The sequence below is a fragment of the Pseudopipra pipra genome, chromosome 2 (assembly GCF_036250125.1).
Source record: "Pseudopipra pipra isolate bDixPip1 chromosome 2, bDixPip1.hap1, whole genome shotgun sequence".
NCBI lineage: Eukaryota > Metazoa > Chordata > Aves > Passeriformes > Pipridae > Pseudopipra > Pseudopipra pipra.
The window spans coordinates 27,004,644-27,029,143 of NC_087550.1; the positions used below are offsets into that span (position 1 = coordinate 27,004,644).

The window sequence follows — 24,500 nt, forward strand, 5'->3', positions numbered from 1 at the left end:
TCAAGAGTTTGCTTTTATTGCACAAATTGAATGGCACAAAAATAACTACATTCAGGATGGGTGGTCTACTTAGGAATAGCAAAGATTTTCATGGGCAGCTCCCTGTGCAGTATTTAATTCTGAGTATGTTAAGAGAATCTTTGTGAAATGTTTTAAATACAAATGTGAAATAACTAAGAAAATATAAATGAGATAAAACTAAGTTCGGTCAGGTGATGCTTGATCAGTGATTTTTGCTTGTTGGTCTCTACTAGGAGGGGTGGCAAATTTGTGATCTAGTATTGTGAAGTCTAGTATTGCAGGGATGTTTCCATGTCTGGATGAGAATCACTGACTGGTGATAACCACCTGGAAAGGTGGTTACAGTGGTCACAGTGCCTCTGCAATGACTTAACTGTTTCTATTCTGGATGGCTGAATAAGACTATTTAACCAACTCCAGGACTTAACCTAGGAGTGTCAGCGTTTCACGTTTGGTGAGACTAAACCAACCAGTCCAGAGTTCCTTGACATATTTGAGATGGATATGGCTTTGAGTCCAGGAGATTTCAGGGGGAGTAATGTTCAAAGAGGCACTAGGTACAGTTCTTTGGTAGTATGGGGTAGCTGTAGCTAGCTTCAGCAGCAATTATCAATCAATTCACAAAAGGACACTGTCAGAACAGAAGGGAGATTTGGCTATGGCCATGGCAGCTGTGATTAGCTAGAGTAGCCATGCAGGAGGAGAATACCATGTAGTTAATTCCTTTCCACTTGGTGCTTTTAATGGGAGATCACACTGATCAGAATTTCTCTTGGGACAGGGTGTGTCTCACTAAAATGTGAACTGACTGGGTGACTATTTCTCTTCCATTTCAACACAAAGTGAGAGAAGTTTGTCTAAACTGCCTTCATGATGAGCTCCAGGTTGTAAATCCCTAAGGTGGAAGGCATTAAACTGGATGTTTTTATAGACTATAATTGCATATTACTCTGGGGGTAAAATTCCGCACTGGAAAAGGTAAGAAGATATTTAAACAGGAAAAAAAGCTATATTTGATGTATGCTGGGCAGTCCTAGAGCAGATGCAGCAGTCAGAGGTACATGTCTGCGAAGTTTTTAAGAGCTGACTGATGTGGCCCCTTTTCTTTTTCTCCAGAGGAGAGGAAATGAGATACAGCTGGGATTTCTTTACTGACTTGTTAGGTAACATGGCAGGCTTACAGATGTTAAAGTTGAAAGAAAAAGATGATGTCAATGTTACACATATGAAGCAAATGGGGACTGTTGAGCTGAGAAGAAACATCCATAGGGTTCCTGTTTATGAACTGTCACCATCAATTGTATTGTAGAGCATCTGAGTTCATATGGATGAGATGAAACACCAGCCTAATGTTAAACATGTTGACTGGTGGTTTCATGAGAAATTCCCAATAAGGCTTTCTTGTTGTCAGGGAAGACTTACCCATTCTAAGACGCTATTAGAAAGCGTCAAAAGGAGGACTACAAAGATGGTGAAGGGCCTTGAGGGGAAGCTGTACGAAGAGTGGCTGAGGACACTTGGTTTGTTCACCCTGGAGGAGACTGAGGGGAGACCTCATTGCAGTCTTCAACATCCTTGTGAGGGGAAGAAAATGGGGAGGTACTGATCTCTTCTTTGTGGTGACCAGTGACAAGACCTGAGGGAATGGCCTGAACTTGTGTCAGGGGAGGTTTAAGTTGGATATCAGGAAAAGGTTCTTCACCCAGAGAGTGGTCAGGCACCAGAACAGGCTCCCCAGGAAAGTGGTCACAGCACCAAGCCTGACAGAGTTCAAGAAGGGTTTGGACAATGCTTTCAGGCATATGGTGTGATTCTTGGGGCTGTCCTGTGCAGGGCCAGGAGCAGGACTCAGTGATCCTTGTGGGTCCCTTCCAACTCAGAATATTCTGTGATTCTCTGTATAGACTGATTGTCTGAGGCTACAGAAACGTGGTGTATTAAACAGTGTGTGCAGAGGGTTGTGTGTATTTGAATTTGTCACATTAAGGTTGCTCTATCTGTAAGGCTCCTGTCCCTTATGAGACTTGCTGTCAGTGTCAAAGGGTCATCAGTACGACTAGGTTTTAGAAAGTGAAATGTTAAAGAGAGGCTGATTTATTAGGGCTTAACTGTAATAAATCCAGCTGCCAGGACTTGTTTAATGTGGAGACAGTAAGTGAAGGATTTGGGAGAGGACTGAGGAGGCTCTGCTATGAATGCCTTCATGGAGCTGAGCAGTTGTAGTAATTTGCAAATCTCTTGTAGTGAATCCTTTGGTTAATATCATCACAGTGGCTCCCTTCTCTTGTCTCAGGTGACCATGTCAGTGTGATGGGTGCATGACAGCTTTGCTGTGAGTTCCATGAGGTTTGTTCATGCTGATGATGAAGCCAAGAGGAGGTAAACAACTGTACTTTAATTTGCAGCTGGTATCACTGCATCCAGTACTTACATTAACTAGAAGGCTTTCGGGGTAGTGTAATCCGTAGCCGTGGCTTGGGGCTTGTAGGAACTGCCCGGACTGTTGCTGCCATCCCTCCTTGAGGGTATCCTTCTGGGCGGCACTCATAAACGTCATTGGTTAACACAGGTGGAATGTCATGTTAAAGATCTAACCCTTTTGGTACATTTATTTAAAATAACATGTGGGGGTTGAAATGAATTCTGGAAATAAGATTGTGAAATGTCTTGAATGTGGACTACTGTCCTCAGCTCAAAGATTAAAGGACCAGGTAAAATACTGGGGAAGGGCATATGTTTTGGAGGCTGGTCTGCAACTGTGTGTCTGAGGACTGGGTGAGTGGGAACAGAACAGCAGCTGGTTTTACTGCAATGCCACCAGTCCTGTCTCAGCTCTGCAATTACAGGCATGAAAGGTTTCTTTGGGCCACTACAAAATAAATTTGGGAAGTTTCAATGTTGCCTCCGAGCATATAAAGCCTTAATGGAGTTGCTGTTAGCTAGTACTCTGATCGGACTCAGAAGACCCTGAAGTTCTCTTTTCTTTGATAAGGGTGGCCCTTATTTTGAATGAAGGTTCTGACATGTTTGGATGTAGCTTGCCATGCTATTTCTTTTATAGGTTTCCAGAACTCTTCTCCCAGGCTTTTGTGTGTATATTTGATTAAAAGTCAAACAGAACTTCACCCTTCTGAACTTGCCCTTAAAAATGAGCCTTTAATTTTATCTAAAAAAATAATTATAGCTTCTGGAGCACAAGGGAAGAAGAAATAACAGTTCTTGACTTTGCTATTTTCTTTTACTGTACCCTTGTCCTCAGTTAAAGAACTGAAAAGCCCACTGAACCCACATTGGGCTTATTTCTGACAGCATTCATGCACTTCTGTGCTTGCATCTTTGCTGCCACAGGGATTGTCTCATTTGTCTGTTTAGTATTATGATGATACATCATTTTCTTGCTCATGAGGTTGTACCATCGGATGCTCCCATAGATTCAAAAATGTAATAGAGTATTTTCATGAGGAGTGGTTGGAAAGAGTTCCTGTTATTTTCATTTATTCTTTTAAAAGCCTCATCTTTCTGAGTTACCATTCTTTCTTTCCTCACTTTTCAAAGCTTTGTTATTCTAATGTAAATTGCTTTTGGCATCAGGATCTTAAACTGTTCATTTGTTGTGCATTTGAAAACATCCATTTGTGTGTTTCTGAAAACTACAGTAAAGCTTGCTACCTCAGCAGCCTGCACTGGAAACAGTGCTTGAGGCTCCTGACAGGAAGATGGTCTCTGGGGTTGATGCTACAAGATATGTGTGGGAAATAAGACAACAAAGGATATTTGCTTTCACAGGCAGGAGAAGAATGTCTGTTTCTGTTAATATTTCAATATCATGGGAAACTTCTTCAAGGCCACCAGTATCTTTCCCTTCAATTACCATGGCAAAAATCTCTATCTCCAGTTCAACCTCCAAGCCTGCTGCCACCTGGGAGAGACAGAGGATTACTCACAGGTAAGGTGCAAGTTTCATACATGTGCCCTCTAGCAGTCCTTGGAGCTGGTGGTTCTTCAGTGTTGTCTGATGAAATCAGACTCACTGCCCAGCATATTACTACACTTGCCAGTTACCCAGTATCTGTTTCACTAGAAAGGTCTGTACAAAACATTGTCGTTTGAAAGAAAACTATCAGGTGATCACATTTCCCCCCCTTGTATTTCCTTTTAGGTTCCAGAGGAAAAAAGGGGAATTGGGCCAGCTGGGAGAGAATCAAAAAGAGAGGTGGTTGATGCCCCAAGCCTGTCAGTGTTCAAGAGGCATTTGGACAGTGTCCTTAATACCATGCTTTAACTTTTGGTCAGCCCTGCAGTGGTCAGGCCATTGGACTAGATGGTCATTGCAGGTCCCTTCCAAATGAAATAAATACTGTAATCTGTTCTAAAAAGAACATAGAGGTAGGGAGATACAAAAAGGATGGATGTGTAGAGAAAAGAAGATAATGGGAATTATTCCAGCCATCTAGCTGGATTTCTGTAAAGCTCTTGACACAGTCCTCCACAACATCCTTCTCCCTAAATTATTCTAAGTACTGAGTTGTGGCTAGGGCTCTGGACTAGGAGGTTTGACCTGCGTTCTGGCACTGCCTCCCTGCACAAGTCATTGCTTCTTGATTCCACACACTAGCAAAGATTTTGCCTGGTATTACCTGGATGCCGCAGGGATACTGGCCAGTACTATTTATTCAGGTACAATGTGCAGGTGAAGAGAGAGACTGAACAAAAGCAGAAAGCATGAAAGCTTCCTACTTACTGAGACAACAATGTGCTATGGTGCTTTGCTAGATAAAAGCCTTAAGGCGGAGAATAGTTGGAAGCAGGAGAAGAAAGGATTGAAGCAATAGTTTACTAGGTTCAACTCTTGAAGGTATCAGGACAGGAAATAAACTCTAGGCATAAGACAGAACAGATATAACAAATAATACCCTAAATGGAGGGGAAACCTCAGAGGTAGTGTTACAGTTTGCTTTGAAAAAGCTCTCTTTAACCTCGCTGCTTGACCTGCTGCTTTACACTGAACTTTATGTTTATCCCTCTGCATTCTGGCACAGGCTCTGAGACTGTGGTGGGTGGCGCAGGGGTGCTTGGTTGAAGGTGGCAGAGGGACAGTGGAAGACAGAATCACTTCAAATAACTTTAAACAAATGCTGTACCCTGCCAGCTCTATTCCCAGACAGCTTGTGTGACACAACCCCTAGATAGCCTGAGGGCCAGCTGAGTCTAGGAAAAAAACAAAAGATCTCTTGTGTAACCTACAGGTGCTGGTGTGTACATCACTCTCAGTCCTGTGCATGGAGGCGGCTGCTTCACCCGAAACCTGTCAGAGAAGAGAATTAGTTTGACAGAAACTGTTTCAGGCAGGCAGAAGTCACATCTAGGAAGCATGCTGTCTGCTCTTCCTCTGCTTTTGTAAACGACAGCAGAATTTGTTAGCTCATCCTTTCCATCACAATGTACAACTTGGACTACAGCGGTATTCCTGGGCTTCTCGCCAAGGCTCCGGTTTCTAACAAAAAAACCCCAAAGGAGCAGATTATTGGGCTAAAATAAGCCTTCAAAAAGCTTGTTAACACTGCCTGGTCCTTACAACAGAATGTGAAACATCAGCATTTTAAGCTTACACATGCAAAGGAAACTGAAGTACAAACATCTTGGCAGACACCTGTGCATTGCACACCCAGGAGTCCTTAATGATCTTTATTTAATGTCCTTTGATATGATTCTATTGCACAAGACATGATACTGGTATGAATTTTGTGGGAATAATCTTTAATTTAATAGTACCAACTAAAACAGAAGTTTCACTTCCTCATTTCTTACTGATTGTTACACATCTGAGATTCAGTCCTTTTGTGCATACAACTTCCACAGTTAAAATTGCTAAAGATCATTAGATCAGATATGACCTTCACTTTTGCATCACTCTGGAATTTATCCCGTGGATTTCATTTTCACTTGAAGAACAGTTACCAGCATGCACTTGTACCAGAAGCCGTTAAAGGAAAGGCAGTAGAGAGGCATTCCTAGTATATGGCTCCATCTTATGGAAAGCTCTGGCAGACTTATAAACTGGCTGGCAGAATTCCTGCTCTTTCTCTGGAGTGGTGGCTGTTATGAGAAACTGTACTTGATTTTTGTCAGGATCTGTTTGGACAGATTAAAAACAGGGTACTAAAAATTCAAACTAACCTTGAGAAGTTCACACCGACGTTCTTCATGATTACAGTGGTTGCATAGGTGCAGCCTTCCTTTAACACTCCGAATGTCACTCTGGGTGGAATGAGATGGAAGCCATTAAGATCCTGTCTTGTTGTTGCAAGAGAAGATGTTTTGATTTTTCCTGCCACAGGATCTTCTATCTTTGCAAACAAAATATTAGACAAAGAGAAAGTTGGTGGCTGTCAAGTGAAGTTTAGAGTGACTTAACCTATGTTTGACTTCTGTCCACTCATCCTCAATAATTACAAAAAGACATCCTAATTTGAGTAAAAACTGATGAGGCACTTTGAATATTGTCTGCAAATTTATACTGATTTTGAGTTTTCAGACGTATTAAGCCATTGACCTTTCATGTGGGTGCCTGGTGCAGAACGAGTTTGTCCCAGCAGTTGAGAAGAAAGGTACTTTTAGAATTGCCAGTAAACATACATGAATTGCAACTGCCACATTTCAGTAAACAGATTCAAAGTACCTTCCAGTATTCACTCCAGAGTGAAGATTTTATGCAAAAGAGATGACTGAGAGGATATTAATATGGACAAGACAGATGTTATTTTACCTTTTTATTTGGTATGGAGTTTGGTTTTGTCCCCTGAAGGGATGATGGTAATATTACTTTCTCTTTTCTTGTCTGTCCTGCAGCATTCACTATCAGACTTTGAACTTTATGTTGAAAGGGTGCCTCTTCTGTTCTTGCAGCCTTGTTTAGGTCTGGAAATAAAAGATGTCAAAAGCACAAAAAACTAAGCATAATAGGTGGATTAAATTTGTATTGCAAATATTTTGTCAAAAGTTGATATAAAATGATAGTAACCTGCTCCAAATTACATTCTGGAAGGCAGGTTTACCTGTTGTGCTGCTGGAACTTTCATTTTGTTTGGAAGGAGCTTGCTGCAGAAGGCCAGGCAAAAGTGATGAATCACTTATAGTATCAAGAAGTTCAGCTTGTAAAGGGAAAATAACAGAATATTGAGACAAGTGTTTTTCATGATCACCATCAGTTTCATAAACATGTGAAAAAAAATCATAATGTCTTTGCCACTTTAATTTAGACAACTTTGGAAGGCTGTCTACATAACCATGAGGTGCTGGGAAAATTCTGCAATGTGTCATTTTGCTCCACTGGGCCACAGGGATCAAAAATGCCTATCGTGTGATTAGTCATTTCGTGTTCTCTGGCTAACTGAGCAACAAGCCATAAAGGGCTAAAGGATAAGCTAACACAGGTCTTATAATGACTGCAAAATGAGGAAATATGGGAATTAGTAGCAGTCTGATAAAGCCCAATGGATGACTGTTTTCCTGACATGAATCTTTGCTGTGTATGACTTTTAATCTCAGTACATGATTTCAGTAACTTGTCAGGGCTGCTTTTCATGCAGAACCAAAGTATTCCTCTCAGTTCTGTCAAGCTCAAACATAAGATGATGATTCACTCTTTCACTGCTTCCCGTCATCTAGTCACTGCTTTCCTCCTATATCCTCCAAACTATCCTTAGCCTGCATGTTTCCTATTCCATATTGCAATTGCACCAGTTCCCTCTTACCACTGAGTTTCAGAATTCCATCTCCCATTTTTTTCCTACGGCCATACTAGTCTTTTTCTAAACTTGGCCTCCTTGGTTCTTGCCCATCTACCCCTAACTATTGTTTATTCCATTTATGTTTTTCTTGAGCATTTTGCATCCATCCACCCCTCATTTATAGCACAATTCTTCAGCTTTGCATTCAAAGCTGATAGTGCTTCCACATTCAGTGATGTCTGCAAAGGCTTCTTCCTCCCGAAGAAGATACTAAAATGTTGCCAGACCATAGATTACCTCTACTGGGTTTTTTAATTGTGTCTGGAGGGAAAGTCACACTTTCTTTTTTTTGAACTGGAGGAAGTTCCATACACAGTGCTTCCACATCAGGAAACTAGAGAAAAGTAAGAAAGAGGGCTTATGTTTTTCAAATAAACATTTACAAAAAGCAAATAGCAGACACCCTCCTCCCCCTGCAAAAAAAGAAAGGAAAAAATAAAAATAAAGAGTATAAAGGAAACAAATAAGTAGAACCAAAGTGGTAACTATAAAAATGATACACAGTTACCTCAGATTCCAATGTACATTTTTTGTGTGCGTTTTATGCACTTACAGCATTTATCAGATGAAATTACGACAGGAAAGCTCCTAAGGTCACCTCTAACTTAGGAATGTTAGTTTTACTAATTACCTAATAATCTAATTAGCAGGGAGAGGTTTTGAGGGATAAGTCAAAAGACCTGAGGTTTAGCTTTGCTCTGAATCAGACTCTCTCCAGAGTTTATAGAAAGAATTTTACAGAGTTTTTACTCAGTAAACATACACCATCTTCAAGATATGTTTCTTTTTGACAAGGGCATATAATTCCCAGTATTAATTCTGCCACAACTGTCCTTTGTAATGGTTTCTTGAGATAAACTGAGGCTGAGATACAATAAACCCACATCCATCTGTGGGAGTATGGCAGATACTACCTGGCCTAACACAAACTCTTCCCATTTTCAGCTGCATTACCTTTTTTTCGAAAAATTCTTTGCTGAATTCTGACTCAAAATATGGAAGAAATCTTTTGTTTCTTATTGCCATTAAGGTCTCCTTTTCTTCATCAAGTTCTTTCCTATGTATGATTTTTACATTGTTGGTAAGGGAAAAAAAAGAAAAAACCATTATAACTGAGTTCACCCTGTTTATCAGTATTACATTGAGAAATGGAATTGGTAAAGGCAAATGGCATTTTTTTCCCCCCCGGTTAATCACACATGGATTGATATTCTTGTAACTGGCAATTTTCTCAGTGATGGATCAAGAATGAACTGGTCTGATCAAAATGCATGTGGATAGTGGATTGGCTGCTATGAAGAGCTCCTCCTCAGAACATGCTCCATTGCTCTGAATCTTGTGGAACATGTCTGGGACTGCCAGTAGTGTCTTTTCAAACTTCCAACAAACATTTAAATCTAAGAATTGGTATTTCAGATCCATTGCTGAAATTTTGAACACAAAATTAATCTAATTTCCTTATTTTATAACAGGAAAACTTGATGGCTCTGTGGATACAGAAAATTCTGTTCAATTTTCTGAAGGTAAGATTCACCAGAGTAAAGACCAGTTATGTTCTGCTCCATTTAGCCCAGTTTTACACTACTAAAGTTTCACTGACTTGCAGGGTCTAATATCAGCCGTGAAATTATCACTCTTAATCATACTTAATCTGGTTTTAAAGCCAGAATTGCACATGATGTTCTTGTGTGCTGGCTACTCAGACATATGTATTTAAAGTAATTTTTTTAAGGGTATGCAAAATAGTGTGGAATGCTATATTAAAATATAACTCTAAAAGGTTTTTTTATTTCATGCAAATCAGAAAGTAATTAAGAAGAAATATGGAAGGTAACTTAGTTTTCAATTGCTATTTAACATTTTACAAAAATAAGAAAGAAAAAGCAAGTTTCTGATTATAATATTAATTCATAGAATCATAGAATCAGCTGGGTTGGAAGGGACCTCTGAGGTCATCAAGTCCAACCCCTGATCCACTACTGCTGCAATTACTAGACCATGGCATTAAGTGCCACATCCAGTCTCATCTCAAAAACCTCCAGGGACGGAGAATCCACCACTTCCCTGGGCAGCCCATTCCAATGCCTAATTACCCTCTCTGTAAAGAATTTCTTCCGAATATCTAACCTAAACCTCTCCTGGCAGAGCTTAAGACCATGCCCTCTTGTCTTACTGATAGTTGCCTGGGAGAAGAGACCAACCTCCACCTTGCTACAACCTCCTTTCAGGGAGTTGTAGAGAGTGAGGAGGTCTCCCCTGAGCCTCCTCTTTTCCAGGTTAAACAGTCCCAGTTCCCTCAGCCTCTCCTCATGGGACTTTTTTACATTATTCTGGTTCATCTAAGAAATACTGAATTTCCTAAATAGCTGTCAATATAAATGAGAAGTATACAGTACATTCCACACTAGTGGCAGAACCAGTAAACAAAACACAGGGCTTCTGACTTCAGTCTTGTTTTGAACAGTGTAAGTTAACAGTAATACTGCTGGGTTTTGGGGGAAAAAAAAGTAAAAGAGAGAGGCTCAAACCATTTATTTAGTGTTTCTGCTGCAGAAAATACCCCATTATTTGCTAGCAAGTCCCTGGACTATTACCCAAGACCTGGTGAAATCAATAATATTCTTTACAAATGCAGATTAAGCTGGCTCATAAAATAAGTTCAACCTACTAATGCTATTACCTGTGCTGTTCCAGTCTGCTTTGCCACTTGGACATTGGTGTTCCTCCTTCTGGGCTGAATGATCGAAAAAAAAACCCCAAAACAGAAAGAGTAGTGGAAATGAGAAAACTAGCATTGTGTTCTATAAGCAAAAAAAAAAAAAAATAAATATTTACAGGATACCCCTGGAAAGAAAATGCTCTTTATGAGAATATGTTATGTTAACACCTCAGGTGACTCCTGGCTTGGACTTGTATGGTTTACACAAAATAGTTTGGTCGTATCTGCATTTTTATTAGATTATTCAATCAAACAAACATTCAAAAGCCTTTCCCAAAAAACTTTAAAGTATGTTTCAGATAAGGAAAGAGAGGCACAGAGGTACAAAATAATCATAGGACAAGCTATTAAAACACTGTGATATATATCTAGAGATCCAGGTCCCAGTCCTTAATGAGAGTCAGTAAAGTACATTGCCTTGCCTGTGTGCTTGGTTCCTGTGTGTTATTTACACTTGCATCAGTTCTCTCTGTTCTGTCCTACCTTAACTGCTGCTGTTGGTCCTCTCTTTGTGTAGTGATTATCTTCTTTGTGTGATGAGAAGCCTGTTCATACAGCTCACTCACATGAGCTGCAAGGTAAAGAGTATTATTGAATGTGCACGCTCTGCTAAGCAGTGCTAAGTGTTATGAATAAAAAACATTGAAGGATATATTTTTAATGCATCTTTCCATCACTTTATGAAAACCTAACACAGACTTTGTTACTGTGAGAAAAAAGGCAGAAATCTCCATTCCAAAATCAAGTTCAGAACTTTAACAGATAAGAAATTAATTGACTTCAGTATAGAAAGGATGAGAAGCAAAGGACGATTAAGTTCACACTCCAACCCTGTATTTCCTGAAATATCTTTATGTTCTTGAATATCTTGAACCTTGAAAAGATACAAATCAAATACCTGTGAAGAGGAAAAGTTGCTGACATTCAGCCACTTTCTGACTGGGGAGCAACATTCCAGGTCTCTATCTTCAGCTGAAGAAAATAATGTGGGCTTTCAGGGGCCTGTATTACATTCAGCTTGCTTAACTTGTGCTTAATTGTAGCTGTGAAGCAGCCATAATCAACATTCTCAGGGAAGGAACTACTAGTTCAATATGTATAATGGAGAAGTGCCAGTCTTTCCGTGTTTAAGATAGTGACCAGCTGTAATAAAGAGTTGCCCTGTCTGCTGACATATTTTATAAAATACATTGCTTATTTTATGCCTTGAACCTAAATTGTGAGTCCAAAGAAATTTCCTTGGTTGAAAACAAATTTCTGTGACAAAACTTAGGAAATCTGAGTATTTGACAGATGTGATCTTATTAGACTATAACAATATCTCTTAGTGTTTTAGGAATTACATAAGTTCAAACTTCAAAACGTGTGTATGGGTTTTTGTTCAGCTTTTTCACCATAAAATATATTTTTATCTTTTTCTATTTTTACCTATTTTAAACAGCTTTTCTTTCCCACTATCTTCTTCATTAATAATGTTACATTAAAATTGCACCTCCATTTAAATCAAGAAACTGTAGCAACCATTTGTTGCAGCAGTTTCCATTTACTTTGCATAGCATGCTATTTTATAACAAGCAGAAATACTCTTGACAAGGTGGGAAGGGCAGAAAAATAACACTTTAAAAACTATCATCACTAGGGGATAGAATGTTATGGATTTTTCTATGGAAAAGGCTTATGGATTTTTAAAAGAAACAGTCATCTTAATTTTTTATTTGTACATATAGAAAACATTAATTAATGTTAAAAAGTATCTTATGAAAATTTTAACAGAAATTCATACGTTGCTCCATCTTTTTCCTTATACAAGGTTAATGTAACCAAAACACATGATCATTTGAGATCAGATTTTCAAGTCTTGTAAATTATCAGGATTCATCTAGTTGCTTTGAAAAACTTGTCTGAAAAATTGATACTTGTATAAAAGCACTTACTGTCATAGTTCTTATACCTAAGAAAACTTACTACATGTGGAAATGTGAGTCACAATATCAAATACACATGCCTAAACACAGGAATTATTTTTAGAGGTACTGAATCTTTGATGCTAACGAGTTCTAATCACCTGTGAAATTTACACAGAAGCATGTACATAGCACATAGATGAATTCACCTTTATATTCCTTCTTTAAAAATAGTATTACAGTACTTTAAAACTTACTATGATATTTTACAATTAAAAAATACAGCTATTCGATTTTTATTACCTCTATCACTGAGATTTTCAGTTGACTTCTCCCAGTTAGGGAAGGACTGCAATGAAGAAGGAATAGCTGTGATCATGTGAGAAAAAAAAATCACAACAGCAGCATCTTGTTCAAAGGATTTCTATCCCAAACAAGTGTTATCTTGTTACCTGACAATGTGACTACAAGAATGGAGGTACTTCAGGATGTTAGAAAACATGAGCTGGGAAAAAAGGAAACGAAGTACATTCTCTGGTCCAAACGTGTGTTTGTTTCCTTCTTGATGACCTACTTCACAGATGGCTTTGTATTTTCTATGGTTGCTGTTTATGATCTCAACTAAACTAATTCATAATTAAACTCAAATCCTTTTGCAAAGGCTTTGAACCAGATTTGAAACTCATGGTCACAACAAGTCAAACGGGAAATGTGTTCAGGAATTTGTAGGCTTTGTTACTCAGAACTCTCATGTGGCTGGTTTACAGTAAAGTGAACGAGGAGTAAGAGACTCTAAACTAGAGTGTTTCCTTTATTCTCATGCTGTCTCTGAAGCAGTTAACTGGAAAGCAGAGTTCTTGCGACCAGACAGTTTAGGTTGTAACAGAGGTAGGGAACACAGGAGACCTGGAAGGAGTGACACTGATTCCTGGGTCACAGCAGGAGCATAGTGAGACTACTGCTCAGAAAAGAGTTGCCCAATGTGAAATCTGTACCTGGAAATGTGCTCATGGTAGCCAAGACAATCAACAATAATTAGTCACTAGACAAGTTCGCTGGAACTGAGCAGCATGTGAGATTCAGCACCTGGATCTCATCAAAGCAAAGCAATGTCTGCCTAGAGGACAGAGGCAGGTGGAGTTACTGGCAGAACATTTCTCTGTTCCTGTTTTCAGAGAAGCTGTGACCCTCTTCTCCCATATACCCACCTTTCCCATTACCTATTCCTCTCCTTTTTCTTTCCATGCTCTAAATATCCATGCAAATTAGCAGATTACAGTTTCCAAAAAATATATAAATTCTGCTCAGCAGTAATAACAATATTCCTCCATATTGTTTTTGTATTATCCCAAAAGCAGGGTTTAAATTCTTACTATGGAGGTGGGTGTGGTTGAAATAAAAGTCTCCCAGTGCAATAACAACAGACTGGAAATCCCAAGGCTGGGGGACATACACATTTTGGTAATTTTGGTCTGTGTGTTTGGGAATGTATCATTCAGTAGAGTCAAGCTCCTGAAGTGTTTTGAGCAATGCTTCCCCAAATGGCAGTAGTGCCATTCAGTAGCCCACCTTAATACTGTGTGGCTTTGCTTTAACATTAAACTACAGCATAGCTGGCACTGTTCTATCCTGACATTTACTGTTTTATTAACGGACAATGATGTGTTTCAAGGGTCACACTTCCAATGCAGTACAATGTTTTTGTTGGAAAAAGTAGTTAAAAATTGTATTTTTCTCACTGTAACCAGTTCAAGGAGACTTGCAGCATTCTCCTTTTCCTCTTCTGTTCTTGGTTCTTTCACATTCATCTCTTCCAGCTCATTTTCATGCTTTAAAACGTTGTCCATATATTCCTGGTGGAACAATGAAAAAGAGCAAGAAAGAGGCAGATGTTTTCTTTGCAGAGGTAGACTTAAGGGACCCATGTACAGAGAAAAGAATTTGTGGAAGTAATTCGAGAACCATCAGATGGCTTGGACTGGAAGGGACCTTGAAGATCATCTAAGTCCTTCCACTATAGCAGGTTGCTCAGGGCCCCATCCAGCCTGGCCTTGAACACTTCCAGGAATGGGGCATCAACAACTTATCTGGGAAACCTGTGCCAGTGTCTCACCACCTTCACAGTAAAGAATTTCTTCCTAATATCTAATCTAAATCTATATTATCTATATTATTAAGATAAGCTTAATGAATAAAAGGTGTTCTAACAAATATTGTTTGTGATCTGTATCTCCCTACTGTTTGATGTCTGTAGTGGTTTGAAAGCTCCCAAAAATTCCAATTTCCAAGTCCCCCCACAATTTGCCTCAAATGTGAGAGAGAAGGTTTCAGACAGGCACAACTCATCATGGGGGAATTATATCAAAGTTTATTAATAACAGAATAAAAACTATAGAAACTAAAAAGCAAATAAATACACAGTATAATACAATTTCTACCACCCCTGGGGCCCTCCCACATCAGTTCAGAAGAAAAACCTTCAGGGTGATATCTAAAGTCTCTCTCTCATTGGGGTACCAGGGAAGGGGTCTTTTTCACCCCTACCAGCTGCTCGGACTCTACCGAGGTCTCCTCCTGAGCTGCAAGGGAACACCTGTTTCATCAGGTCTGCATCACGAGCTACAGAGAGTCAGCTTTTGAGTCCTTTCTCCCTGTTTTGTGAAGGTTCCTCCCAGGGAGTAAGATTTCAGGGACTTCTCCACTTCGGGTCCACTCTTCCTCCCCAGGTTGCAGGATTTTCCGGGTTTTTGGCTCAGTCTTATACCCCAAATAGTTTTCACCAAAGTCCTTACCCAGAAAAAGCCTGCTTGGTTTGGCTTCTCTCTATCTCAGCTGAAGCATCAGCTTGACTTGCCATGTAGCAAGGGGGGGCATTCCCCCACATTCCTCGTCCTTTGGTTTTCGGCTGCCCTCGTCCAAACCTACGCAGGGCACCTCCGAGCCCCTTGGCCCGTCTCTGTTCGCCCCCTCCCCCACCACTGATACCCAATTTGTCTATTTATCTGTTCTCTATTACTTACTGGATTATGTGATTATGTGACTAATACATCTGTTCTAGAACAAGCAGCAGTCACAAGTATTGAGGCCATGTTGCTGAGAACACAGCTGCGTTGGGCAGGGCATGTCTCAAGGATGAAGGACCACTGCCTCCCTAAGATCCTGCTTTATGGTGAACTTGCCACTGGCTGCCGCACGAGAGGAGCCCCAAAGAGGAGATACAAGGACTCCCTGAAACAACATCTCAACCTTGGCCATATTGATCAACATAACTGGTCTACTCTGGCCTCCAATCGGGAGCTCTGGAGACACACCATCTATAACGCTGCTGATGCTTTTGAGAACGCACACAGGATCATTCTCGAGGAGAAAAGACAATGCAGAAAGAATCGTGTCTTGTAGAATATACCACCTAAGGAGTCTTTCTGCTGTGCCTTTTGCAACCGGACCTGCCTATCTCGTATTGGCCTTTTTAGCCACCAGTGCACTTGTAACAAATGTGGGTAGAGCCCTCCCCAAATCTTCATTTGTGAAGCCTAGCCATGAATTACTTACTGGAAGAATGAATAAATGTGATTGTAGTACCTTGAGGGAAAGATGCAGCTTTTCTCTTAGTTCATCACTGAGTGGTTTATACTGGAATAGCTGACGGATTACCAGTTTATTAGGACATTTACGCACAGGTACTGGTAAGCACAACTGCTCTGCAGATCCAATGCAGAGACCCTTCCAAATACATGTTCTGACTGAGGGATCTGTGATCTTCCTCTGAACACAGAGAAGAACAAGCAAAAAGAGCAAGAAGTTACTAATATTACTGACTAAATGCAGACATCAGCAATGTGTGTCTCAGCTGAAAAGCATATGTTCTCCTTACAGAATTAAGAATCTAGATAATTAAGCTGGTAGATTCCTGGGAACAATTTATCTAACCTCTTCATCTGGCAAGATAAACTCCCCTTATAATTGCTATATCCCCTCACTGAGTGTAAAAGAAGCCCAAGGGGACTACACATTCCCTGACACAGTCTACCCCTTGCTTTGTCTGCTTAATAAACTGAACTTAACATTCCCATTGTTTAGAGTTCCTTCTCCCCACAGAGACAATCATCTATTGCTTCAACAGGAAAAGGCAGTTTTGAAACAATCGTACCTCAAGAGGAGAAGATGCTTCCTCAGTCCCTGACTGAAGTTCGGGTGGAACAATATTCTCTGGTTCTGACTGAAGATTTGGAGGAACAATATTCTCTGGTTCTGACTGAAGATTTGGAGGAACAATATTCTCTGGTTCTGACTGAAGATTTGGAGGAACAATATTCTCTGGTTCTGACTGAAGATTTGGAGGAACAATATTCTCTGGTTCTGACTGAAGATTTGGAGGAACAATACTCTCTGGTTCTGACTGAAGATTTGGAGGAACAATACTCTCTGGTTCTTTCTTCATTACCCAGGGGGAGTCATCAGTCATAGGGTGGAGGATAGTAATACTTAAAACACCTGGTTCAAAGACACATTTTACTAAGAATCAGTTCAAATTAAAAAATTATGGATAAGTTTAAAAAAATCTTATTATCAATTGATAAAACTCCATGTATCCATGGCAACAGATAATATCAGATCAGTGAGTTGATTATAGAATAGTTGGACAAGTTCAGATTACTCAGACCATGCTTAACAATAAACTGTCTATGCTACTTGTTTTGATTCTTGGGTAACAGCTCAGTTGTATACTGTGTGGAGTATCCCAAACAAGGAAGAGCAGACCACTGACCCGTGTTTACTGAATATTAATCTCAGAAGCCATACAACATATACTTCACAATCTGATCACTGGAAGCATTCCATTAGAGATGATCTATTTCTACTGTTTGGATAAATTTTAATGTTTGTCAAAATATTTTTTCCAGCCCAACTGAAAAACTAATTAACTTACTATTATCTACCCCATAGGTGGCCAGCAAAATAAATATCACCACTGAGGTACTTTGTCACAATGACAGAAAATTCTGAAGCCTTGTTGTCAAGGCAAATAGAGCCAGCATTGTGAAAAGAGAAGTATGAAGTCTGGAAAATCAAATGTGCTATTATTACAAATGACTGCTGGTGGTAAGCAAGTTTTCTTGATTGGGATTTTCACTGGGTATGTATGTTCTCCATCTTTCTGATCTTTTTACCTGCTTTGTCTTCCTGTCTCCCCCAGTGCCCCTTCTTTTTCCCTTTTCCCATAGCAAAATTATTTCATTCAGTTTCTACAGTGGGGAACTGGTCATTATTGTGAATACAAGTAGATTTAAAAATGTGCAACACCTGATAAGAGTAGTAAGTGGGAAAACTGTTTCCTATGCTTATAACATAAATCTTTGTCAAAATGTCTTAGTATTTTACAGCTTGAGGCAAACTACCCTTATCATCCCCTCCATATCCAGGGCAACCATACATGCCTGTCTTTTAAAGATTACATTTTTTTGTTAGCATCTATCTGTTCTGCCACAGTGTATTTTATAGAAACAGTATCTCCAACTAACTTTACAATGATAACCAACCATTTCAGTATGTAACTTCTTTCACTGCTACTACAAGGTGGTTGGGACCACATACTACTGGCATCCTCTATTTCAGTCATGTTTTTTCAGCTTCTTAACATGTATCCTTTCCAACAGACAGGCTAAGGGTCAACATCAGCGTATCATTGTCTTCACTGCAATATCATTAATGAAGACAGTGATACATTCAATTTTTTTTTATGGTAAGTACAGGAAATATCCATTTTGGTAATTTTGTTTGTGTGACTGAGAGTGGATAGAGATATGCCATTTGTTTTTTCACTTTTCTCTTAAGTGTCCTTCAGTTCAATTCTCTGCTTCCCAGAGTTCTCCTACAAACTCCTCCTTTCCCATGCTTTGCTGTCAGACACTTGTCTGCATGGGTAAAAACATTTCCTGTCCAAATAAAGTGTTTTGAAACTTTGGACTCCACCTTTGCAATTCTTTCTATTAGTAGTCTGTCAGAAATGAAAAGTTTTCTACCTGGATGTTCTTGTACAGGATCCTGCAAGATTGCAGTGGCAGGATCACCACAGGCCTCAACCAGATATGTGTGTACATCCCGGCTCCGCAGGAGCTCAGTTCCAGAACCATCCTCATAGACAGTGAAAAACCTGTACAGCCAGACACATACATGGAACTGTATCAAGAAAATGGAGCTCCAACATGATGACATCAAATGTGCAAGAACAGAGCACTGAATAAAGGAGGAACAAATCTATAAACCCTGCACAAATACTGCGTAGTAAAGAAAAAAGGTGATGAGCATACCTGGGGGCATGCTCATCATAAGTGATGGGTTTGTCAACTTCTTGGAATACTGTTGCTGAACTTCTGTCCTCCTTGTCATCAGAGCAAGTGCTGGGAACACACACATTTGTGCTGCCATCAGCCATGACCTGTAGTAGAAATGATATAAAATTACTTGAGTTACAAGATACTTTTAAAACAGTAACTGGCTGCTGAACTTTAATATGATCTAGCCAGTGAAAGGGACAGAAAAAACTTATTTCATGTTGAGCAACCTTAAACACATAGGAAGAAGAAATGAAGAGGAAAACTGAAAAGACAGTGAAAAAAGCAAAACATTTCTAGAAAGACATGCTGTATCATAAATACTAATACCACATGCTGATAATTAATAAATGCCCAAGGACTGTTACACAAAAATAGTCACTCAAGACACTGGTCAAGCCAAGTAACTGTACAGTCAAGACAGCCACTGATGTACCCCTCCCTGTGAGGTATACGTGTATCTATGCATATACACCAACACACACACAGAGATGCAGATACATAAAAGCAGGCAGGACGTCCTATTATATATGTACACAATGAGAAGCTTAGATTTGTGAGTTGTTACAACATCACATAAACACTTATCCAGTGAAAATGAGGTCTTGAAATTAAAACAGTGGGATGAAGTAAATAAGACACTCTACTAATGGAAAACCAATGCAAACTGTTTTTGCTACAGTTGTTCTTCATGTATGCATCTTCTCATATTGAATTAATCTCATCTTTCTTACTAGAACCCATATCCTCTGAGATCACGGCTCCTAAAATACCTTCAGCTGTCCCACAGCCTCCTCAGCCTCCCTCTTTTGTTCCCTAAGTATCCGTTGAGAAAAAGCAGGATGTGCTGATGCCAATGCCAAGCAATTTCTTTGAACTGTAATGATTTTCTAGGAATTAGTATCTTTGAAATTTCTATCCTTCTAGTTTATTAGTTAAAAATTTGTAAGGGAGAGATTGACACATGACATAAATTTCTATAAGCAGTGTTTCTTCAGCCAAGTTAAAACCTATTCTAATGCACATGTCCAGAGGAACCTTAGCGTTGTTTCGCAGGAATCTGGGAAAATGGTAATGATTACAGTTACAACACAGAAAAGATACTATAAGGATGTCACATTTAGAACATTTCATTAGAATCTTAATTAGAAAACAGTATGCAGCTCACAGACACTTACATGATGTTTCCAGAACTCACAACTAACGTAGTGCTAAAGTATGCCTTTAGTGTGAAAGGATCACAGCAAAATAGCATGACTTTAAAGACTGGATCATTCCTTTTAACTACAGTTGTCTTACCAAGGCTGGTTAGAGCGTTTCTATAGACCTTCTGAAGAGCAAATATCCTCTCTCCTTTTTAATCCTCACTTGCAGAGCTGATTTTTTGATATAATACAAGTCACGCTAATTAAGGTAACTACAAGTGAGGTAAACTGTAGACCATGCGTTTTATTTCAGTCTCTCCAAAAAGGGGGAAATATCAAATAAAGAAAATCCATCATTTAGTCGAGAACATATCAGAGACCTGATTCAAGAGGTTTTCCCTTCTGGCTAGCTAGGCTACTTTAAATATTACAAAGATACAATCTGATTTTGAGAGAAGTTTATAAGACAAAATTAGTTAAAATGCAGAAATTTGTTTTCTTCCATGTATTTTACCTTGAAAGTATTTCCTTCAGGATCCACCATCTCACAAATAGTGCTGGAAGTGTGTTTCATAATGTACCTCCCTGCTTGTTTCTCCTCGTTCTTGCTGACGAAATCATAAACTTCATGGGTATAAATTGCTGAGCAATCTTCATCAATGAAAAGAGAGCCTGTCTTGATGGGTAAAACCTATGACAGCAAAAAGGAAGAGGTTCAGCTGAAAGATGAAAACTTTAGTTTAGAGGTACCATGAAAACGAATAATAGACACAAATCAAGAGGAGAGCTTTCAGACCTTTAATACTGAATCATCCAATTTAGAGGAACTAAAGGGACAGAAAGAAAGAAGATGAGGTCTGGGAGGTAGACTGACCTTAGTCTCTGTAATATTTAACTTCAGGAAATTTAAGACTGTGATTTAAATATACTACACAGTTGTGAGTAAATATTTAAATATTGGCAGAGGACGAAAGGGATAGAGTCATAGGATTTGTGAAGTCTATAAAGAAGGGAGTTAAAATAGTCAAGGTGAGAGCTGCTAATGGCAGAGAACTTGGAACACAAAACTAAAATTTCACTGTCACAAACTAAAAATAATTCCCACCTGATACGTTCCCTGTGGCTTTGCTAGAATAGATGTCCCATCTCCAAAGATGGTACAACAGGTACCATCCTCACAATTTGTTATAACAGTAGCAAACTCAGGATTCTCTACTCGCACACACTTCACCTTCTTTGGGGTGGTTTTTGAGGGTTCATCTAAGAATTAATACAGAACAATGATACAGGAGCACATGAATCATGGAAATGTCTTAAGATTCAATTTGCTTTTTCTCTCATAGTGCTAGATCCTTATCTCCTCAGTACAAGACTCTCATAAACTTCATGGCATCCTTTATCACATAATTTTATGTGATTTTATAAATTTTACATTATTTATGTAAACAACACACAACGCAATTCTGGACAGTGCACTCAATACATGAAAATTCAACAGCAAAAAATTTTTGCAGCCATCTGTGACTGGCCAGAAAAGTACACTCTAAAGTATCAAGTATGCTACTAATCATAATGATCTGGACATTTGTAACATACAAGTTGGATCACTGAAATTCTTTGTGCCTGTAATGCAAGCTCAAAGACGTGAAGAAATTCCTATTAAATCTTGGAAAACAAATCAAACAGGTATGTAATCTGGTCATTGCCTTCCCATTGAAGAGACAGATCAGTTCAAAGTTGTTTTGATTTTTAAAATCCCACAGGGAGATGATGTTCCTGAACATTATCTGTTAACTCAATAACGCTCTTTTCCCACAGAACCAGAACTTCCCACTGTGTTTGAACAGTACAGACGCCTACACAGTAAAAGTACACTTCGTGTTAATTAAGGAGGACAGGACTTGTCTAGCAAGTGAACGAAGCATATGGAATACAACACCAGCCAGAATAAACACAGATGACCATTAGCCCCACTTATTTCAGGGAAATATAAGTTTTACTTTTCTAGGCATGGCATTTTCCACAGCCATATTCAGATATTCAGTATCTCCAAGGCTGGCGAGTCCATGGCTTCCATGGAAAATATAAGGATGCCCTGGTTGTTATATATACTTCTTCAGTTAAGACTCAAATCATCTTGCTTGCTAATATTAGGGCAGATGGAGAGAGGGCAATGGACAACTAGAACTGTGGTCTCATGATAAAGGAGGACCATGTAATTATATATATGAAAAGAAGGAAATTTGCTTGCTTGCAACAGTATAATTTTTGCACTGAATAGGAGACAAACTAAGCCTGGACTGTACTAGTGGCTGTGTTATCTAGGCTATAGGTATAAGGTATAAGCTGCCTTTAGTATGTATTTTGACAATTTTCTGCTTCACAAGATACAGCAGAGGTAAGTGCTCCCCATTTGATTTTACCTGTTTCCTCACCACCATCTGGTACAAAATGGCATTCACATTTTTTATAAAAAGTTGTGATCCTGGTACCATCAGCATGATCTACTACTCTGCTACCATCCAGCTTCTCAACAATTATCACTTCATCATCTCGTACAGTCATAACCTGAAAGAATGAAGAAACATTCATTTATATTAGCACTGTGATACTTGTAACAGCAACAATAATAAAAAGCATCAGGCACTGAAACTCTGAAGAACCTAGACTACTGCAATTTCATCTGTTTCAGAGACTGAGGAATCACATTTTCTTCAAAATCTATAACTTTGCCTTTGTAACAGAGTAATAAATATAACAAATAATAATTTGTTTTCAAATCGTACAACTTATATGATGGCAGCCCTGTGTCTTGGCTTAGTAGACAGTGCTGTAATAACACAGAAGCAGTTATACCGTCTCATCAGCTGGGTCTGTTGCCCGATACATGAAGAGTGGCTTCAGATCCATTCTCTTTCCACCCTCGGTGCCCACTTGAATGCCTAATGAAGTTGTTGTTATCCAGGTTCCTGCCTTAGGTTCCTCAGAATTAACCAGATCCTGAACAGTATTTTCAAACAACTCATCCTTGGTTGGGTGTGACATAATGTTTTTGCCACTGTGTTTTCCTGCAGAAATAAAAAATTTTTGTATCAGACTTGGTATTCTCTAAGGCAAAAGATAAAATCATTGTGAGGATTGGTTTTGACAGAATTGAAAGAAGAACTATTTAACAGGCTAGAAAAAAATTACAACTCCTGTTACTTAGAGGCACGCTCCTGAACTAACCTTATTTAATGTTTCCTTAAGAACACAGAAAAAGTAAAAAGCATGCCAATGAAATCTGATTATGACAAGACTTTGGAAGGTACTATCAATGCAAAAGAAAATCTGAATGAATTACAGAAAAAAAAAGGAGCCAAAATCGTCCCATGAGCTTGAAGATTAAAGTGATAGGAATTTGATATAGCTTATTAGAATGAAATCTAATGTGAAGAATAATAAAAATGATTTCTGTTTCAGCTAAGCTTGTAACAGTAGAAGAAAAGAAAGACCTGGAGGCATCATCCATGCAGAATGGTTACAAGTTATCAGCGTATAATGACCAAAATATAATGACCAAAAAGGCCAACACAATTCTATGGTGCATCAGAAGAAAAGGGATGGAAATTCCATTATGAAAGGGAATTGGAGAGATCTTATTAAGAATGTTATAGAGAATTCAGGTCTCTCATATGCAGGAAAAGAAGTTTAAACTAAGTGTAGGTAAAAGACAACAGCATAGTTCAGAGAGCAGTCTAGAAGATTTACAGTATATATCTAGTAAAAAACCCACCCAAAATACAAAAAGAGATGAAACTATTCACTACAAATTTGTCATGAATAAGAAGTGGAGAGGAAAGGTGGAGAAGGTGGAAAAGTGATAAATAAAGGATAAGGAAGAAAGGATATATGCTCATTCCACATACCGAGAATGCATATTAGAAGATGGTTTGTCAGAATTGTTCTCAAACATCTTTGCAGTTACCCTAAGGAATATCCTAAGAACAAGGACTGGACTTGACTCAAAAAGTCTCTTTTTGAGACCCTTTTCTTTTTGGCAGCAATTTTTATTCAGATACTTTCAATAAATTACAAGTTAATATGACAGGTCATAATTGTTCTGTGTACTAAGCAGCACTGATGGATATCTCAAACTACACTCTGAGGTACAAAGTAAACATTTATTTGGCTCTTTCTCAGTCAAAGAAAATAAGGTAAGAGTGGCTATATTGCCACCAACCACAAGTCCATACAACCAGTTGATAATGACCAATTGTAGGTGGCTTGGAATACACAGAATCACAGAATATGCCGAGTTGAAAGAGACCCACAAGGATCATCGAGTCCAACTCAGCCCTGCACAGGAAAAATACAGTATCCTCTGTGAGTGAAGCATTACTTAATATGAAAACTAAAAATTGTGTAACACAAAAGTAAGGTTTTAACACTATTGTAGTTACAAGGATTTCTCTTAAAAGATTTCGTGTTCAATCACTGATACCAATGTATCAGAGTGTATTTACTTATTAGAGACTTAGCATGATGGAAGAAAAAGAAATCTGGAGTTAGAAATGATTTGCTATGAAGGTAACATAACAGTGTGC

General features: G+C 38.9%; 1 protein-coding gene across 2 annotated transcripts in view; it reads right to left on the reverse strand.

Annotated features, from left to right (window-relative positions):
* The window catches only part of SPAG17 (sperm associated antigen 17), a 96,681-nt gene that overhangs the window by 374 nt on the left and 71,807 nt on the right, over nucleotides 1-24,500 (reverse strand). Inside the window, exons 28-47 of one of the 2 annotated variants that reach the window (XM_064644538.1) lie at nucleotides 22,771-22,982; nucleotides 22,338-22,482; nucleotides 21,020-21,174; nucleotides 20,429-20,605; nucleotides 18,746-18,873; nucleotides 18,458-18,588; nucleotides 16,585-16,928; nucleotides 16,017-16,199; nucleotides 14,174-14,287; nucleotides 12,738-12,783; nucleotides 11,014-11,101; nucleotides 10,492-10,545; nucleotides 8,766-8,868; nucleotides 8,049-8,145; nucleotides 7,077-7,172; nucleotides 6,788-6,939; nucleotides 6,199-6,368; nucleotides 5,266-5,326; nucleotides 3,808-3,940; nucleotides 2,453-2,602 (exon numbers count right to left, since the gene is read on the reverse strand). In XM_064644538.1, coding sequence (XP_064500608.1) covers nucleotides 2,454-2,602; nucleotides 3,808-3,940; nucleotides 5,266-5,326; nucleotides 6,199-6,368; nucleotides 6,788-6,939; nucleotides 7,077-7,172; nucleotides 8,049-8,145; nucleotides 8,766-8,868; nucleotides 10,492-10,545; nucleotides 11,014-11,101; nucleotides 12,738-12,783; nucleotides 14,174-14,287; nucleotides 16,017-16,199; nucleotides 16,585-16,928; nucleotides 18,458-18,588; nucleotides 18,746-18,873; nucleotides 20,429-20,605; nucleotides 21,020-21,174; nucleotides 22,338-22,482; nucleotides 22,771-22,982 — 2,738 coding nt within the window. In that variant the 3' untranslated portion in view covers nucleotide 2,453. The remainder of the gene's footprint in view (nucleotides 1-2,452; nucleotides 2,603-3,807; nucleotides 3,941-5,265; nucleotides 5,327-6,198; nucleotides 6,369-6,787; nucleotides 6,940-7,076; nucleotides 7,173-8,048; nucleotides 8,146-8,765; nucleotides 8,869-10,491; nucleotides 10,546-11,013; nucleotides 11,102-12,737; nucleotides 12,784-14,173; nucleotides 14,288-16,016; nucleotides 16,200-16,584; nucleotides 16,929-18,457; nucleotides 18,589-18,745; nucleotides 18,874-20,428; nucleotides 20,606-21,019; nucleotides 21,175-22,337; nucleotides 22,483-22,770; nucleotides 22,983-24,500) is intronic. The other variant, XM_064644539.1, reaches the window with a different exon arrangement.